The 20,656-nt window shown below is 37.9% G+C and overlaps 1 protein-coding gene across 4 annotated transcripts in view; it reads left to right on the top strand.

The window, feature by feature from the left end:
• Positions 1-372: 372 nt before the first annotated feature.
• Positions 373-20,656, top strand: part of ANKRD17 (ankyrin repeat domain 17) — a 144,810-nt gene continuing 124,526 nt past the window's right edge. For all 4 annotated transcript variants that reach the window (XM_024579605.3, XM_024579598.3, XM_024579588.3 and 1 more), the window contains exon 1: positions 373-1,225. In XM_024579605.3, the coding sequence (XP_024435373.2) occupies positions 821-1,225 (405 nt within the window). In that variant the 5' untranslated portion in view covers positions 373-820. The remainder of the gene's footprint in view (positions 1,226-20,656) is intronic.

Genomic DNA, 20,656 nt, shown 5'->3' with positions numbered 1-20,656 from the left:
GCAGAGGGCTCCTTCCCTTACACTAGGCCATCTCTCAAGATCCAACCCCCTAACTCACGATTTAGCAGGGGGCAAAAAGAAGGCCGAGAACAACACAATGTACAACAATGCGAAACGAGGCTCCACCTCCCAGACCTGGTGGTCCCGGGCTCCCGCTAACAAGGTGTCCGGACCGCGCTTCCGCACCGGCTTCCCACCCGGCCGGGGCCGCTCGTCTGCTGCCCGCCCCACGCACCGGGACACCGGCCGCCCGCGGGAGCCGGGCACCGGCCCTCGAAACCTCACTTTCGTCCACTGCCGCGCCACCCCGGCGACGTCTGATGGCGTCACGTGTACTTCCGCCTGCGGCTGCGTTCTAGTCTAAAGCGGGGAAGGAAGCAGGGATGGCTGAAGGGCTGTGAGCGGAGGAAAGAGAAGAAATCGGGGCACTCGCGGACCCTGAGGCAGTAGCCGCAGCCCCACTCTGTCCCCGCGGTCGCCTCACTGGAAGTCGCCCTGGGCACACTTTCCGCGCTTCTTTGTAGTTTCCCCTCTGCCGAGAATCCCGACACCCGGGTCTTCCCGTACGTCTCACCCCCCCGCCTGGCTCCCTCACGCTCCCCCCTTCCTCCCTCCCTCCCACCGCCAGGCTCCCCGCCCTTAGTATCGCGAGACGCGGTGAGAGCTGGCGGAGCGGCGGCGGCGGCGGCTGTAGAGGTGACCGAGACGGTGGCGGCGGAGGCGGCACCGAGCGCTGTGTTGGCCCCGGTGCGGCAGAAGTCGCGGTTGAGGTAGCCCCCTGCGCCCCTCCCCCGTCCGCGCCCGCCCTCTTTCCCTGGGGATGGAGAAGGCGACGGTTCCGGTGGCGGCGGCGGCGTCGGCGACTGAGCGAGAAGGGAGCCCCCCGGCGGCGGCGGCGGCGGCGGCGGCGGGCCCCCCCGCGGCGGCGGCGGCGGCGGAGGTCGGCGGCGGCGTTGGCGGCGGCAGCGGGGCTCGCTCGGCCTCGTCTCCTCGTGGGATGGTGCGAGTGTGCGACCTGCTCCTGAAGAAGAAGCCGCCGCCGCCGCCGCAGCCGCAGCACAAGGCCAAGCGGAACCGGGCTTGCAGACCCCCTAGCAGCAGCGAAAGCAGCAGCGACAGCGACCACAGCGGCGGCGGCGGCGGCGGCGGCGGAGGCGGCGGCACCAGCAGCAACAACAGCGAGGAAGAAGAGGACGACGACGACGAGGAAGAGGAGGTTTCTGAGGCAAGGGCCTGCTTTAGAGGAAGGAGGGAGGAAGGGGCTGGAAAGGGCCCGGGCCGAAGGTGGGAGGGCGCGCGCGCTGGGACCGATTCCCGGGGGCCGAGGGGTGGTGGGGGCCCGGCGTCCACTGCCCTCTTTCTTCCCCGGTTCGCGAGGCGTGGGGCCGTGGGGCCCTGGGGGAGGGCGGGTGACACGTGGGGGTGGGAGGGCCGCGGAGTCCGCGGAGTCGGCGGACGGCGCGTCGTCCCGGGACGCGGGGAGCCGGGTGGCTGCCCTCCCGGCACCGCCCGGTGGGGTCGGCCCGGGCCGGTCGGGTCTTCTCACTTCTGGGGGGGGGGGGTCGGGGCCGGGTAACGATGGGGGACGAGTCTCGTGGGGACCGACTGCAAGTTGGCAAATTTCTCGCAAGCGTTAGGGTCGAGGAGCAGCTCGGGGGGAGGTGAGGTTGTGATGGGTTCAGAGCTAAGTGTGTACGTGAGAGACACGTGAGCGGCTGTACTTTTCCATGCTCTCCTGCTGCAGGTTTGTTTCGTACTGGGGCTGCCTCCCTCTTCCGAGGGTTTTGCGGGAACTGGCCTTGTGTCCCTGTACGTCTACATTCGGTGCAGTGGGAGAGAAGTGCATCTGCCCCTTGCGTGCGCATCAGCTGCGCCTCCAGACGCTGCCTTCGCGAGGGGGCTCCGTGAGGCTCCGCGGTGGTCCGGACGCTGGGGGGCAGCTGCCGGGCCGCGGCGAGGTGGGACGGGAGTCTCCCGGTCCGTCCTGGTGGCCCGGTTTCGTAACTGCTCCCGGCTTTGCCCGGGGCCACAGCCAGGCGGCGTTGCGGGCCCCTCCCCGCGCACGGCCGCGTTACCCCGCAGCCCGGGGAACGGACCTCGCTGCCGACGCACGCGGGTCAGCCTCCTTGTTACCAGCTGTTCTGGTAACTCTCGTCCACTCTGAGGTGGAAGCTAGGAAATCTCGATGTGGGGAAAGAAGTTGTAACTTCTGGCAGCTGAAGGAAAACAGCTTTAAAGGCCGATTATACATTGAGTTCCGAGAGAACTGAATTTTCTAGAAGTACCTCTTGCCATTTATTCTCTTCCACAAACACAGAGCTTAACTGGGCGCAAGGCAGGTTTCTTTAAAATCGCATTATTGGGTCTTGGGTGCTTTTCAGAGAGAGAAAACCTTTTGCAGATTTGAGACTGGCCTGGGAGTGCACCACCGGACCCTCCTTTCCCTCGGACTGGAGGACGTTGTGAGAGGAGATGCAGCTGCTCGAGTGTGTGTACCGAGGAGATGGACGCTCCCTGCAGTTTCACTAACCTGTTGAATTCTGTGCTGGGCTCGCGTCAGTAGGTTTTGTCTTGACCCAGTTGGATGTGTGGGAAGGTAGGCTCAGGCTGCTTGGAAACATGGAAGAGAGGGATGTGACGGGGTCCTATTTCCAATAAACTCTGTAGGTAGAATTAGTGAGGTGCATGGGTTCTTCGCAGAGATGAGAAGTATTATACAGGACTCTAGTCCAACCCTTTTATTTTAAAGACGGGGAAAACAAGGCTTAGAGAAAACTCTTTGTGGTGGGTAGTAGCAAAAATAGGAATCAGAGTTTTCTGATAGTTCAGACCAGTACACTTTTTATGACAGTTTATTTCCTTGTATTCCCTTCCTGACCTCTTTCACAAAATAGGCAATAAATTGCATGCTTATCTTTTGTGGTAATCATGCAGCTATGGGCAAAATACCAATATTAGGATTTTAGGTTCTCCCAACAAAATTGTCAAGCTCTGGTTTAGAACTCAACGTCAAGTTGAATGCATTACTTACTGGAATATTATGCCATAAACTTCACATACCTAGGTAGTTTTTGTCCATTGGATTGGCCTGATAAGCAAAACTTTTAGTTATTTCTTAAATCTTGTAGAATAGTCTTAAGTTTAGTAAGTATGTTCATTTTGTGTTGGTTTCCCCTGAAAAGCAGGAGAGGTATATGTTGACTTGGATCAAGTAGGTTTCGTTTTTAATTTATTTTGTCTTCTGCACAGTGGTGTAAACAATAGGTTTGTCATTTGTTTTGATGATGAGTCAAAAGAAGTAAGAAAGTACAGCCATTTAAAATAAATCTGTATGGGTACATGATGAGGGATGAGCAGACAGAAAGGAGCACAGTATGCCTACAACTGCCTCCATCCTTGACCAAAATAAAAAAACAAACCTCACAGTCACTGTATATTATAAACTAAATCAATCACTTCTGCAATGCTTTTCACTTCATTACCATTTTATTGCCATGTCAGCAGAAGTTGAAATTTCTAGTGTTAGGTGATCATGTGGTTAATTCTCATATTTAAGTCCTTTTTCTAATTCATTATGTTATTGTCTATACAATGAAAAATGTGGATAACATGATCCTTGAGATTATCCTACCATTAAAAAATAACAAGGTTAAAGATGAATATGAAAGGTTATTGTTTGGGGGTATTTAACCTGAAGAGATGGAGGATAATTTAACAACAATATATATGTTTGTTATGAAAAAGTGCTAGCTAGATATTCACTGTGTCTGATGAAAGAGGAAAAGTTGGAAAGAAAGGAGATGCAATTTAAACAAGAGCTTTATTTGAATGTCAAAGAACAAGAATCTTAATTCTTATTAAATGTTAGAATAGGTTAATAAGATTGGATTTTCTGTTCAGTATTTCAGAATAGAATAATCATGTTTTAGAATATGTGTCACTTCGAATATACGTGGGAACAAAAATATAAGACCAAGAGCTCTCCCATCATTTGACACAAAACCTTAGATCAGAAATGGAAAAATGTATAATTATCTTGTCTTTTCAGTGGATGGCTGACCAATATGGAAAACAGAAATGTATATCCTAACATAAAAGCTGTGATGTACTTCATTTCAAATTAGTGGACTAAATTAAATTACTAACTCAAGTATTACAAAGAAAATCACATTGAAATTGCAAATGTTCATACTTCATTTCAGATATAACATTGCATTCTACTGAATGTGTTTTTAAATGTAATTAAACTGCATCAGTGTTTGCTAAAGCAGAAATCAAAGGGGAAAAACTTGCTGTGTAAAAGTAGGATTTGTGTACAAAAGTAACATTTTTGTGTGCATAAAATGGAAATGTAGCAAAAGTTAATCAGAATCCCATATATTTTTATAGATAACTTAAGGCTTTAAATTTAAGGGACAAACCTAGTAAAGAAATTTTAGACAAGGGAAGCCAGTAAATAAATTACTACTGACTTAGTTTCGAAAGAATTTGGCAGAATCAGTTTCTTGACATGAAAGAGGTAGGGTTGAAAATAAGAGAAATCTATTTCAGAAGTAGATTGTGTTCCCTCAAGTTCACTTCCAAATCTTTTTTTTTTTTAATGGAAAAATGCCATCTAAGCTCCTCTGTTGTGATGGTAGAATCCCAAATAGTTCAGAGAAGCTTACTTGTTTCCCATTATCATCTTTTAATTGATGAAGCAGTATTTGTAAACTAGACATTAGGCTCTTTGAATCAATAGTTGTGTCATAATTATCTTGTCTCCTATTCTGCATAGTACTTGATAAAAAACATTTTCCATGAACTCGTTTAGGAAGCCAAGAGAAGGAATGGTGTTTCTTCTTTCTTGGATCCAGGGCTACTGAATAGTTGAAGTTTGAATTTCAACATCTTTCAATTACTTACTTCTCTTAGTGATGGTGATCCTCCATGGATATTTGGGGAAAAGGAATTGAAACTAATGGACATTGAATATTGAAGGTCTGAAAAGTAACTTAAGCCACTTAGATATAGATACATTTAAAAAAACAATAAAAATTGTTACTTACTCAGTGCCTATCATGTGTCAAGTCTAAAGTAATGGTTAAGAGCATGGCTTAGAACTAGTATTCAAATCCTTGATCCATCACCTTGATCTTGGGCAAGTTACTTAACTTCTCCCCCTCAGTTTTCTTGTATGTAAATGGTGATAATAATAGATCTTACCTTACAGCATTGCTGTGAGATTTAAATGAGTTAATAGAATTTTTCATATATTCTCATTGTATTTTCACCATAACCCTATAGGAAATAGGTGCCATTGTATTTGTTTCATTATTCAGTAAATGTTTGGAGTTTTGAACTCTGTGCCAAGTATTTTGCTCTACTGGGTAGGCAATGGTGAGCAAAACTGTCTGAAGACACATTGGTTTGAAGATGTGCAGTGATGAAATACAGATTTGGAGAGGTGTGAGAGATTAAATGGTTAAATGTATAGCTGAATATTTTCAGAAGTATACAGACACTGGAAGGAGATACTTATTTTAAAGGCAAAGATACTGGTTTAGAAGGGTTCTAGGTAATTTCATTAGTGTTACATAGCTAATACCCGGCAGATTGGGGCTCAACCTGTGTCGGTTTGATTCAAACCTGCTCGCTCATTCACTCACTCACATACTCATTCATATGCTCTGTTATGTGAAGGAGTTTTATAATGTTGAGTGTAAAGGAACATCTTTGATGTTGGCATTTCAGATAATGTTAAGATACATTTAGATAATGTAGAGTAATACACTTTTTGGCAATAGGGCCACCATTGAAGACAGGTTGACTATCCTGAGTTTTTCTTTCCTTTTCTTGTTCTGAAAAACATTTAAAGAAAGAAATACACTAAAGTACAGATAAATATATCTACATACCACAATCTAGAATTAACAGTTGTTAACAAAATGAAACTTTATAGTGAAAACTGCTCTCTCTAGAGGAAGCCTGTTGCTTCTCCCAGCCTCTCAAGAATTTTGCTTTTAAGGTTATCTTCCTTTTTTGAGCTAAAAAAATTTCCTTTTTAAATAGGAGTTGTTAACTTGGGGTCTTGATAGGCTGTTGAAGGTGCTTATAATTTTTTTCTTTCCCTACCTCCACAGTATGTGTGCAAAAGAAGTCCATGACTGCATACTCCCTCCCACCATGTTATTTTGAAACTTTCTCACTGCAGCGGTAGTCGGGAATCGGAAAGGCTTTTGTGTGGATAGTTGTAATTGGGAAACTGTGGTAACAAAAAAGGCATATTTGTGTTGCAAAGTAGGGGAGTCTAAGATTTAGCTGTTCTTTTTGGTAAACTAGCCCTATACTAACTCTATCTTCTCTTAAATTCTTATATTTTGTCTTTTAATTGATGAAGCAGTTTTCATCTAGTCTGCTATGGACTTTTAGATCTGAAGACAGAAACCTTGTCTCATACTTCTATGTTTCCTACTGCACTGTGCTATATGTATTCTGTAAGTCTTAGCATCTTACTTCTGTTGGATTTTCATAAAGTCAGATCTCTGGAGTAAGAGTAGTTCATAAATATTAGTTCTTTAGCCAGTTTTTTGGAAATATTTGGAACCTCAAATCTTAACGTATCCTAACTTGGTTGCAGCTGTTGATGGTGGACCTCTGTCAGATGTTTTAATTGGACTCTACTTAATTTAATATAGTCATTGTTAAACTTCATCAACCTAATCAGGGTATTGTAAAAATTTTCACTGTTGAATAATCATCAAAGCAGCACATTGTGACTCCCAGAAATTCACCAGATTATTCATTAGACTGCTTCTACTGGCATCCAGTTAAGTAGGAAGTTGAATTTTTTTGCGGGGGGGCAGTCCTTGAGGCAGTATTTTGCATTTATAACAGTATTATATTCTACATTTTTATAAAGATAGTTTACTAGGCTAGGGGATGTGCATATAGTGAATTTCCTTATAATTTTTCCATACTTGACCATATATGAAAAGGAATTTTTGCTTCACAATTGCAGTGCGTGCTAATATCACTTAGGTTTTTGATAGGGCCAGTAGGGGGAACCAGTGTTCTTGGTAAACTATGCCAAACCTGACTAACTTCTTTCAACTTTCCCCTTCTGGAAAAGCAAGTATATTAAGGGATTGAAGGTAATGGGTAAATAGGAACACACTTTTAGTCCTTTGAACCGTTCCTGTCTGGTAGAGTTATGCTTATCCATTTGCCATACAGAAGCAAATTACCCTTCCTGGCTTAGGGTGCTCGTTAACCTTTTTTTTTTTTGGTCTTTAGAAACTGTCTTATCCCGTCATGAGGGGAAGTGGAACTGTGGAGCATTATAGTTATCATTTATCCTCATTTATAATTTTGGATTTTAATTGTTGAAAGCAGCATGTTGAATTTTATTTTCACCAAGCATGCTATGAAACTTAAAATTAATATAGGCCAAATTATTGAAAGGAAATCTGAGCTTGCTTTCTGTCATCATCCTACACAACTCATGTTAGAGAGTGACACTAAGTTTACTTTTGGATGAGACTTAGAGACAAAAGAGGGTCAGGTAGAAAACAATGTAAAAATCACAGTACTTCAGGAATTTAATTTGGAGCCAGTGTTATTTAGTTTCTTTATAAAACAAGTTTGATATATGATGTAGTCTCTCTCCAAGGGTGCAGATAGATCATATTGAATTGTGGGGATGGGAGTGAACAAGATTGTTGGGAATAGGTTGAAAATGTTAAATAGGTTTATTGAGTCATGGGTAAAAAATGTTCTTTTTTGGGTAAAAGGTCTGACACAAAGTTCAGTATTATAATGAACAAGACTAAATAAGGTATTGGAGATAACCAAAATCATAATCCTTATTTAAATAATGTAGCTATACAAAATACGTTTCATACACATACATATTTCTGCCTGCTCTATCATGATAATGTCACTAAAACTAAGGAAGTTCTAGAGAGAGGTAGTTTAAAAATGATTAGAGGTTTAGGGATGGAAACCATGAACAAGGAGGACTGCAGATTATACTTAATTATATTCTTATTGGTAATTAATGTTCAAAGTAAAAGCTACTCAAACTGAATCATAACATGGGGAAAAATGTGAGGTGTATTAAATAGTGATATTTCAGTTTTGAAAATAAGTCCTCATTTCTCATTTCTTAAAATTATTTGAAAGTACAGAGTAGACATGAAAAATTTATGAAACTAGTCTCTAGCTGTGCATCTCTGGCAGGGCATGTCCCTTTCCTAGGTTGTCATTTGGTCTTTCTTAATCTTTTTTTTTTTATCCTCCTCCCCTTATCCTCCCCAAAGAAAACCTCAGAACAGTAAAAAAAATTAAAAATAAAAATAATTTTAAAATCCTATTCTGAAATTCTTGATCTGTGTTTTTCCTCATAGATTGTCTTTTAATTAAAGGACCTTCGATTGGAAACTGTTCAGATATTTGGAAAAATTGGTTTTATCAGTTTTGAATTTGGAATAAATAACATGGAGTTCTATGTTCCTTTTTCTCTTTCCTATCACCCTAAATATGAGACCTGAGAAGAAAAGGAAGTGTTCCTGCTTGTGTTACACCAGGTCTATTTCCAGTTCAGTCTTTGACACCATTATTATCTCTTCTCTATGCCATGTTTCCCTCTTATTACAAGTTAATAACAAGAATAGTTCTGGTGCAGAGCCTCTGACTGTGTAGCTTTTACTAGTGAGAGATGCAATATAACAGTTGATTCTTTACTTGACAAACATCAATATTATTTCCTATCTGTGGCTCTTCAGTATATAATAATCTCAGTCATTTCCCTATCAGTGAAGTTGAAAAAGTTTGCTACATTTAAAATCATAGCTGTATGTGTCGAATTCAGTGATTTTATACATACTGTAGTTAGTAAAACTTTTAAACTTATATACATAAAAACAGCACAGTGATGGAACTCTGTTTTTTATGATTTTTAGAAGATGTATCACTACTAGTATATTTTTCTAACTAAATTTATTTAAGAAGCATTGAGACCCAACAAAATTACTTAGGGATTATGAGGGATTTGAAGAAACTGAGACAGTATTCCTAGCTTTATAAAATTTAAATCTTGTTGAGATAAAATAATAATAATTTAAAACTATGAAGATGATTTTAATCCTGTGTAATTCCTTTACTTGGGAGTCTGTTAGTTTTCAATGTAACTGTATATGTTTAGAGTTGGTCTCATTATAGGGCTTGTTTTGTTTTTGAATACTAGTAGGGTACACTTTGTATCTTTTAAGAGTATCTTTTGAAATACTCAGTAATTTTTTGGTATTTTGCTTTGTAAGATGAGGTTGGTACATGGTATCTTGTAGAGTATCCTTAACAATAAATTACACCAAAGAATTATCCTAATTTTTATCCTGAAGATTATGTAGTAAGAAAAGAGGTAGCTATGTTAATATACTTGTCATTGCTGCAGGTAGATACGTGGTGAAATATGAGAAATTGAGTTACAGGACAGTGGTAGGGTACAATGTTATTAAATATCTTTTAAATTTGATTTTAAATGAAATGTTTCTATTAAATATTATTGTTATACATATGTATAGAAACATACATACACACTATGAAAATTTGACAAAATCAAATATATCTAAAGAAGAATATAAAGATTACTTAATAATCCTACTCTCCGGAATTAATCATTATTATTTGAAACTGTCTTTTCTTTTTCCTTGGTTTGTTTAATCAGACTAAAAATTTTATTTGCTAAAAGTTTCATTGATGAGCATTCTTAAAATATATCAGTTGAAGAGATGAGTTTTCAGATATTGATTATACATTTATTTAACTCTAAAAATTAATGCATTCATACTTCTAAAAAAGAGAGTCTTCAAATACATAAAAGTTTTATCCCACTCTTTGTCAGGATAAATGCTGCTAACAGGTTGGTGTATATCAAATGTTCTGCTTTCTTTCTTTGTGGAAGAGAGTGTGTGTGTGTGTGTGTGTGTGTGTGTGTCTGACTGAGAGTACGTTAGGATTTGCCTCATTGTTCTCATTTATTATGAATGTTCCATAGTATGAATGTGCATAATTTACTTTTATCTTTTATGTTGGTAGATATTTAGGTTTTTTGAATACACTGCTATTGCACATACAGTGCTGAAATGAACATTCTTGTACAGTTTTTTGAGTAAAAAATATTTCTTTGAGATGGATTCCTGGAAATGGAATTGCTGAATCAGAGATTTTGCACATGTTAAATTTGATGAACACTCCCAAGTTTTCTTCCATCAGCAGTGTGTAAGAATGCTGTTGGACATGGTCAATCTTCTTAGTTTATAAAATCTTTTAAAGATAGTCTTTTATTTGTTTTCATTTTACTGATAACTGTTGATGTTGAGTAAATTTTCATGTTTATTGTTCTATTGGATTTCTTTTGAAAATTTACTGTTTTATCCTTTACTTACTGTATTAGAGTTGTTTTCTTAGTGACTTGTTGGTGCTATTTATATTTATGGGTATTAATTCTTCACAGTGTTGTTGCATATATTCTCTATCTGTTTACAGTATTCTCATAATGTAGAAAAGTGTTTGTTTTTGTATAGTAAAATGAATTATTCTTTGATGACTCTGGAGACCCTCAACCCCATATTTTTTAAAAGCTTTTAGAAATATTTTCCAAAGATACATTGATTTCTTTTTGGATATAGTAATTTAATTGTGTTCATTTCTTATTTACTCTTTTCACGTAGCATTTGACTTGCGGATCAGTTTTTGCCTCTTAAAAAGTGCTACCCTCTTTGCTTTTATAATGAATTTCCTCTCCTGTTTCTGTGTCAGTAGTTACTTTTTGTTATTTCTTTCTCCTGCTCCCTTCACTATACATTCTTTGATTATTTAGTATCTCTTTGCTGAGTCCTGGGCCCTTTTCCATCTTGTATCTGGGATCACTTTTTAGGTGATTTTATCTAGTCTAGTGTCTTTATGTACACATTTGCTAGTGACTCTCAAGTGTAATTCTCCAATTTAAACCTTTTTGAGTGCCAGGCGGACCCTCTGGTTACCCAACATTTGTACAATCTTTTCTTCCAGCACAATCTTCTTCCTTTCTCAAGAGAATCAATCCAAAGTCCTATCCAGTTACTCATATAGCTTAAAGCGAGGAATATCTACATATAGGCTCTTATAGGCCAGTTAGTTTGGTAGTAAAACTCTTCAAATGCTTCATAGATTTCTGTTGTTGGTACCGTGTGAGAATAACTACAGCAAGATCTCTTTTATGTCATAATTTTTGAAAATCTACTCATTCTCTCTCTTACTAGTCTCTGTGTTAGGTTTCTCTCTCTGTCTCCCCCTCTCTCTCCCTCCCTCTCTCTCTCCCTCTCCCTCTCTGTATGTGTGCGTTGCCTCCCCATCTTGAGGGCATCTGAAATAATAGGCTTGGATGGTGTTTCAGTTAGGGTTTAATGAAAGAAGCAGAATAAGCAGGAGATTTCTAATATGATAGAAAGTTAGGTATGTACTAACAGGTTTATTACAGGGAATTGGCTTATACAATTCTGGGAGTTGACTAAGCAAGTCCAGAATGTGTAAAAGCAGAAAGTTAGGAAAGGAAGATTTCAGACAGGTTGGAACCCATGGGCAATATGCTGTTCTCCATAGGCAGTCAGGAATGAGGATCCAGGAAGAGCAGTTGTAGACTCAGCTGTTATTTGGAGTCTCATTTGCCAGGAAAAACCCATTCAGTAGGTCAGGCTCAGTGAGGATGATCACCCTAGGTTAAAGTCACCTGATTGGGGATTAAATACATCTGCAAAATCCTCCCAACAGCACCTAGGTTGTTTTTTTGAGTATCAGAGAAGGTACTTAGAAAATGGCTGCTGCCCTCCTTTCCTTTTAGTTTAGCCTAACCAAGTTAACACATAAAAAATCATCAAGGGTGGGAAAGCAACACTGTTAATCTGATGGTATTTGTTACTACCTGGCAGAGAACCCTGGAGGTCACAAAGTTACCTCCTTGTATAGGGAGAGTAGCTGCCCCTTCCAAACTGAGAGGTCTCAAATTACTGGACTCTTATTGGTTAGAGTTTGCTACTAAGTGGCATTGTTTTTATGTCTGCTGTACTTGCAAACCACCTTGTTTTTAGTTAAGTTGATCTTTCTGGTTGTTCTTTAAACAGCCAACACACATCAGTATTCTGAGTTTTTCTAACTGCTTTTCTTGGAGGTACACATTTGGTAATGATGTGATATGCCTACCTTTTTTTACAGCGGCTTTTGTAAACCACTGGAAGATATGCCCATTGAGATTTTTATTGGATTTACATTAAAATTTGTAATATTTGGGAAAGAAGTAGAGAGGTAACACTGAGCATTCCCATCCATGAATATGGCATGCCTCTTTTTTTTTTCAGGTCCTTCTTCTGTCATTAATGAAATTTTATAGTGTTCTTAAAGGTTTTGCACATTTCTTGTGGAGTTTAGATTATTTTGTCATTCTTATTGCTATTACAAATGGTATTTTTTTCTTCCATTACACTTTCTAATTTAGTTACAGTTGGATTATAGAAACCTATTGATCTTGTGTATGTAGCCACTAAACTGAATTGTCATGTTGAGGTTTATTCTGCGTGTTTTCTGACTAAACTGTTGTATTGACTTCAGTAAATGATTTTTGTCTTTTGTCTGTTCTTTTTCAACATTTATACCCCTTGTTTGTTTTTCTTCTATTGCATCAGTTTGGAATACTCCCTAAATGCTAACTAGAAGTGCTAGTAGAGGCTTATCTTTCTTTCCTTTATTTTAATGGGAGTGCTGTTGTGTCACTATTAAGTATAATGCAAATACCCTGTACTAATTTAGTATATCTCTCTTAGCTTATTGTGTTTTATCAGAAATACATACTGAATTTTATCAAATGCATTTTTGGCATCTATTGAAATGATTGTTTCTCCCCCCTCACCTGTGTCTATTCATGTACTACAATAATAAATTTCCTAATATTAATCCTAATTTTAGTATGATGTAGTATTCCTTTAACTCACTGTTGGATTTGATTTTATCAACATTTTAATTTATATTTTCTATGAAGATTATCCATTTTATATTAGATTTGCAAAATTCTTGGGAAAAACCGTGAATAATTTCCTTCCTCAAATCAGTCTTATAAAGATTTGTGCTTTGTAGATTCAATTTATATGCATCCTATTTCTTTTTAATTTTACATGTTTTATTTTTAACCACATATGCCACTGAGAAGTTAGAAAGGAATTTGATCAAGTGCTTTATCTGATCTCTTTATAGTTTATTTTTAAGTGGTTTATACAATTTGGTCTGTACCTCTTATTTTTTTAATAATTAAAAAATAATTGTGGTAAACAGCAAACAAAAATTACCATTTTATACATTTAAATGTACAGTTTGGTAGTGTTAAGTATATTCATAGTGTTGTGCAACATCTCCAGAACATTTTCTTCTGCAAAACTGACCCTTTATATGCATTCAACAATTCCCTCTTTCCCCGACTGCTGGCAACCATCATTCTACTTTTTGTTTCTTTGAATTTGACTACTTTAGATACCTCATACAAGTGTTACCGTACAGTATTTGTCTTTTTGTGACTGACTTATTTCACTTAGCGTAATATCCTTAAGGTTAATCTTAAGTAGGCAGTCTTTGGCCTTGGACATTTTTATGTACTTGTACCATTAGGGCAGGACCTATGAACTCGACGAAATGTGTTTCAGTTCTCTTTCGTTATCATGCCAGTGTTCTTTAGTTTTGTTTCCGTGTTTTTAAAATATGTTTCAAATACACTATACATTCCAGTGGTGAAAGTGCTAGACCAAAGGTACGTGGGTCAGTTTTTGTAATTCCCATTTTATTATGTGTGTCAATGCCATATTTTTAAAACTACAATGGTTTTGTAGCAGTTTAGGATGTGCTAGGCCTAATGTCAGCATTCAAGCCCTATTAATCTGTTTTCTCTTGATGTAACTCTCTTTTGACTGCTTATTTGTCCATAAAGAGCCAGATAAAATATAACTTCTTCTCTGGGGTGTTCATAACACTTAGCACATTGGGTAATTATAACCTCAGTAACTAATATCTTAATAACTAATATTTTCATGAATGCTTACTATATGCCAGGCAAATTATAATTGCTTGACATACAGTATCTCATTTAATTTTATGACAGCTCTAAGGTAGATAATGTTATTATCCAAATTGTATAGTTAAAAAATCACAGCAAAGAATAACTTGCTCAAGGTCACAAAAATGATAAAAGTAGAATAAAACATGGGCAGTCTTACATTAAAGTCTGCTTTTTTAACTCCTGTAATCCACTACCTCCTTTCTATTCTTTATGGCCTCCCTAGTAATTGCTCAAGAAATATGTTTTTATGTGAGTGATAGAGCTCACTAGCTCATTTGATCTTGTATCTATGTCCTTATTATAGATCTTTGTGAATGACCTCTTACTGTCATTTAGGACCTACCTCTAGATCGTTACACTTAAGTATTATAGTAATACAGTCCTGTAACATTTTAAGAGTTGGTTAGAACACCAGATTACAAGACAAACCCCCCTCCCTCGAAAATGACTTTATCATAGTGTAGCTAGTTAATGTTGCTCTGTTCTGTTGCATCTTGTTTTCCTGATCCCATCCATTTTGGGAAAGATTCATATGATTGATCTTAAAACAGATTTCATAGACTCTGAGTGAATAGTATACTATTCACCTTTTCTGGAACATCAAATCCAGGTACATATCTTGTAGATGACCTCCTTTATAGTAAGTTCTTAAAATGTGAAGTGAGAAGGATGCAGGTTTATACCCTGTTGTATCTCTCAGCGCATGCTGTAAAGTAAGTATGATATGCAGGCTGAATCTCAGATCCTCACATAAAAGGGACATAAGAATACCTTCATTTGGTGGTGGGGGGGGGTCAGATGAGATAATATATGTGAAAACATTTGTAAACTACAAGGGTCTCCAAAATTTTAACTAAATATTAGCTATTAAAACCGAACTATGAGGAACAATGGAGATCCTTGTGAAGATGGGATTACTGACTAGTAAGTAAGATGTTTGGCTATTTTTAAAAAATAATAAAAATATGTAATTTAGAAAAATATAGCTTTTTTTCTTAATTCCATTTAATTTGATTTTTTTGTTGAATTCATAGATTGCCAATAAATTTCCTAAGCTGAAATTTTGTATTTGGGTTAATTTAATTGAGGTGGAACCAGTGTTAGCATAGAGAATGGGATTCTGTAATGAAGATTTCACAAATGATAGTTGTATGGGATAGATGTCCTTTTAGGGTTATATTCTGGCACGTTCAAAAATTCCTTCAGAATTTAAAAATGTATAGTACTTTATCATACTGCTAATAAATGAGAGACATAAGATTAATGGGGAAAAATAAACTATCTCTTTTTCTGGAATTATGGAACAAATTGTATTTCTGTGACTTCTCTGCTATATATAGGCTTAGCAGGTGATTCTATGGCTCTAGATAAAATGACAATGTATCAAAGCAAAGATTTGACCATGCTCTTTTCTAAGTCTCAGAATCTTTAAAACATCTCTAACTTGCTGTAGATTGCTTTCACTTGTATCTTCTCTACCTTTCTTTTCTTACTCTGCTGCCATATAACCACCTCACAGTACAAAATCTTCTCTACCTGTCGACCCAGCTTTCTGGCTCCAACCCAAACACTAGTACCTGAGTTCTCTTGACTAGATCCAGGTAATGGAGTGTATGTTTTAAGTTGTGAATATACCTTAGTATGTGGGAGGTCTTACCTATTTTAGCTTCCTACCAGATTCTTGACTTCTCTGCCAAGACATAAAACACAGAGCTTGGTATTGCAGCTTTTTGTTTTGTATGCATGAGCAACTTTATTTTGTACTTCATAGAGTCCAAAGAACAGCTTTCCTTGCAAAACAACCCATTCATTGGCTTCGGCAGCTTCGAACATTAATATGATTCATTCATCTTAATCAAATACTAAGGTCTTCCTGACCTCACTACCAGAAGCAGAAGTTTCCCTTAAAAACCTTAAATAGCAATTAGAAAGAAGGGTCAGATTCCAATCCCATTAAACCCCAGGCATGTGAGCGCTTGGCAGTTTCTGTGCCTGACATAACATTATATTCCATTATGAAATAATCCATTGCTTTTGTATTTCTTTCCTTATCAATATTTCTGGAAAAAAAGGATTTACATGGAAAGAATTTGAAATCAACTTGGCAAACTTGCTTTTGACTCCTGCTTTAATAATGGGTAACTTTGGAAAGTTACTGCTTAACCTCATTTTCTTCATGTTGGTGCTAATAACATTTTTCTGACAATTTTTCTAAAGAATGGAGGTATCTGTATATCTACTGTATTACTGGCTTATATGTTGGAGGTATTCATTACTCACATATTTTTCTGGATTTATTCCATATAATTCTTAGACGAAGTTGTCATTATCTTGCAGTCAGGAACAGTTTTACCTTTTTTAGGTCATGGATTTTAATTAGATTCTTATGAAAATTATGGACCTATTCTCCCGCAAAATGTACTTACATACATAGAGCATTTTACAAATTGTTTCAGGAGGGTTATAGAGTTCTTCAGGCATAGGCCTATGAACCATGGATTATGAGCCTTAGGTAAAGAGTACTGGATTTTTATCTTCATTCATTGAAGAGTTCAGTGACATTCTGTGCTCTTTATCACCTCCAAAATTATAAATTAAACCACCTTTTCCCTACTTATGCTCTAATAATCAGACTTAGGAGCTACAGAATTCTTCTTCCAGGGTTTGCCACTATGTAACCATTCAGAGACTTTTTTTGTATAATAGTAGATTTAGAAAATTTTAAATCACTACACTAGCATTGTTTCCTTTGCTCTTTTTTGAAATAATTGGAATCTTGACTCAGAAAAAATGTAAGAGATAATTATAATGTAATTGGATTTTATATGTTTTTTCCTCCCTAGAGGTATGAAGGCTGCCTTATGCAATGATAAGATGTACTTAATAAAGTTTACATCTATTTATTCATTATATGTTTAACACCAAACTATAATGCTTTAATTTCATTTTGGGGGGCTTATTTTGTAGTTATTATCCTAACTTTTCTTTTAAATATGGTAAATTGAGCAAATTTTTTAAAACATTTTTTATTGATTTGAGAGTGAGAAGAAGGGCGAGGGAGAGAGAAAGAAACATTGATTTATTGTTCCACTTACGTATGTATTCATTGGTTGATTCTTTTATGTGCCCTGACTGAAGATTGAACCCACAACCTCTGGGTGTAGGGACAACGTTCTAACCAACCCAGCTACCCAGGCAGGGCAACAAATTTCCTTAACTTCCTTTCTTTTGAACGTCCCACTGATAATTGTTTAAAGATTGAATTAAATTATACATCTGAAAAGCAGGAACAGATGTTGTTACATTAGTCAAAATTACGATAAAGAGGAGCAGAGGACCTCATTAGCTCTCTAACTTCGTGTTTGCATGTGTGTGGGGAAGGGGCCAAGATCCTCCTTAGGCATGGGTAAATCCAGATTGAATAGTGTCATCAGTACTGTTTTTCTCTTAATGTTTTTTTGTCTCTCTTTTCTTCTCTATTAACTATATTTTCAGCCAGGCAAAGATGGCTGCCAAAGGAGAGGGGTATGGGATATTCTAGCCAGACCTGGTCATATGGCCACCGTTGTGGTGGTTGGAAAGAATCAACTCTACCCAAATCACATGCAGTATTTTTCCTGTAGACAATAAGGATTATTTTACTGGAAAAGGGGGGTGGGGAAAAAGCATGTTGAGCAGTAAAATTACAGTTCACAGTCCACTACAGGTACCATCAGAGGACCAGAAATTTTGGAGAAGATAGAAAGTTCACGAGATCGGATTGACAGCAAAATCTCAGAGGAAACTGGAACCCAAGATAACAGAGGTAAGCTCAGGTTTTCTTAGGGGAATCTCAGAAAGGCTCCAACCAATTATAAATTATAAATTGGAGCCACCCAATACAAAGAACAGTAGTGGGCAATTGGGTAATAATGAAGAATTTTTAAAAGAATTATTTTCCAAAATGCTATGTTAGGTGGGCCTTCTTGCTGCCCTTTCTCCAGTCTATAAACAGCTCTGGTGGCAGTGGTTCCTGTCCTCAGGCCTGAAGTCTAAGAACTGATCTCTTAACAAAATAGTATCAACAGTTCAGTAGGACAGCTACCGAGATGTTGGAACCTGGGAGAGAAGCAATGGCATTAAGGCATGCTACTCCAAAAAAAAAAGCAGTTTGGGCAGGACCCAGCAAATTTGACTTCATGTCCAGGTACTTTTCTGGGGTGCCTGCTTATCCATGTGCCCTGTTTAATTAGTACTACTCTCCCATTTAAGGGAGAAGCCAGTTGGGAAAACAAACCTGAACAATCTCAGAAAAGGTCACATTGGCTTCCTATACTTTCTCTCTAAAGTAATCATTTGTTCGCCGGTATAAATAGGGACAATCATACAATTGAGGAGAATCACGATGGAAGAGGATTAACATAATAAAAGAACAAGTAACCTCAGATATAATTCAGAAGAAAACTTCAAAGAAAAAGTATAATTGTATTTCATTTAAGATTTAAGAATGTGTTGCAATGGAAAGAGGGCACTGAAAGGGGGGCAGAGACCCAGAAAGATTTTGAAAATTATAATGAAAAATTTAATGGATGGGCTAAATAACAATTTAGCATGAAAGAAGACTGAATTGTTGATTTACAACTAAAGAGGAGGAACTCTGTGTGTATGAAACAGAACAACAACAAAAAAAACCCAACTGGAAAAGCAGAAAATTAAAGAGGTATGGAAAATACGTCACAAAGCGTTCATGCCTGTAAATATGAGTTCTTTAAGCAGAAAACAGGAAGAGTGAAAGGAGAAAATACTGGAAGAAGCAGTTGAAGAAAAGTTCATGAGCTGAAGAAAAATAATGAATTTCAAACTGAAAGAGCCCATCTAGCACCAAACAGGATGAATGGAAAAAGATCTACATCTAGAATCTAGACATATCTGATAAAATTTCAAGGATAACGAGGTAACCCCACGTTACTGCTAGAGAGGGGGAATAACGAATGGAAAATCAAATGACTGAGTTCTTAGCAGCCTTGCTGGATGCTTGAAAACAGTGGTGCAGGTCTTCATCATTTGGAGGGGAATAGATTTGGACCTAAATTTTCTATATTAACCATGCTATCACATGAGGATAAGTACATATTTCACATTAGTCAAAACTATGTATCTTATATGAAAATATTTGAGATACTATAGTACAATGAAAACTATAAGATAGAGGATATTATGCTAGGGCAGTGTGGAGGTGTGGAAACAGTGGTAGCTACAGTGGCAATCTTTGGCCTTCATAAAGAACTGAAGAAAACCAGAAGAAAACTTAAGAGTGTTATCAGCCTAGAATACATGGACAATTCTCTTTCAACTAGTAATGTCTAAATGACATAAAATTACCTTTACTTTAGTGATTAGTATTTACCTATTCACATTATATATACATTTAGTTTTTAGAATTAACCTAGTAAATACATAAAATTTAGAATGCATTATAGTTATGAAGACTGTAGCATAACCATTATATAAATAATATAACCTATAAAATTAGGATTTAGAGGGCAACAGAGTAAGGTTCAATGCTTATTTCTTCAATGGACAGTTAATTGCATATAAAATTGGTGAATCAAGAAACAAAATGATATTAAAATTTAGCTGGTAACCACACTAGAAGGCTGTTAACAGTGTGATAATTTAATGCCATTTTGATGCAGGTAGATAAAAAGATTTATTAGTCTTCTGCCTTTGTGGCCCTTGAACTTTTAAAAAAATATCCCACTTGCATGTATCACATTTATAATATTAAAAATATTGCGGACGTGCTGCATCTTCCTAGTTAATACTTTTATTTGTAATGTGTCTCATAGGGCCACATGTTTTTAGAAACTATCTGAGACAGAAATGAGGGTACATAGGGATTAATTCCAGAAATTGGAAAGTCACAGAATACATGTGTGCCAGCTTTTATGTAAGATGCATAATTATTTCTTGATTGGCTTACATTCTTGATTTTATGTGTCAATTCCTGAATCTTTTCCATGATTCTTATTTCTAAGTTTATTGTTAAAAATGTAGATACAAGGTAAAATTCTGAGTCCTTCCTGCTGACAATGCCTCTAAATAAGGTGACATTTTCTCTTGATGTATTGAAGACCCAGATTAGAAGCCTGGCTTATCCATAAGAGGAAGTCATGTCAAGAAGAGCCATAGCTGCTGGAGGTTGAGTGTGTCTTCTGGGAGAATTGGAAGAAGGAAGATGCCAATAGAAATGATCTTTTTTACCTTCTATAGAAGGAGCTGATATTATGGTCCTAACCAGACAATATTTGTTGAATGAAATAATTTTATTTTGATGCCATTTCAATTTAAAGGCAGATTGTCATCCTGTTTATGCTCTACATAGGTAAATTGTTTTTTGGAAGCTTAGTTTTAGGAGAGTTGCATCAGAAACATGGTCTTTTGTGATGCAGATTTCTAATTGTATGCTTTTTGGATTTGATTTTTTAACAAAATCTTACGATATCATACACCTTTGAGTATTGAAAGTGTAAACTGGAAAAGACTGTATGACTTAAGAAC

This window comes from Desmodus rotundus, chromosome 4 (assembly GCF_022682495.2).
Source record: "Desmodus rotundus isolate HL8 chromosome 4, HLdesRot8A.1, whole genome shotgun sequence".
In the NCBI taxonomy this organism is placed as follows: Eukaryota; Metazoa; Chordata; class Mammalia; order Chiroptera; family Phyllostomidae; genus Desmodus; species Desmodus rotundus.
This window is presented reverse-complemented; position numbering and strand designations above follow the sequence as displayed.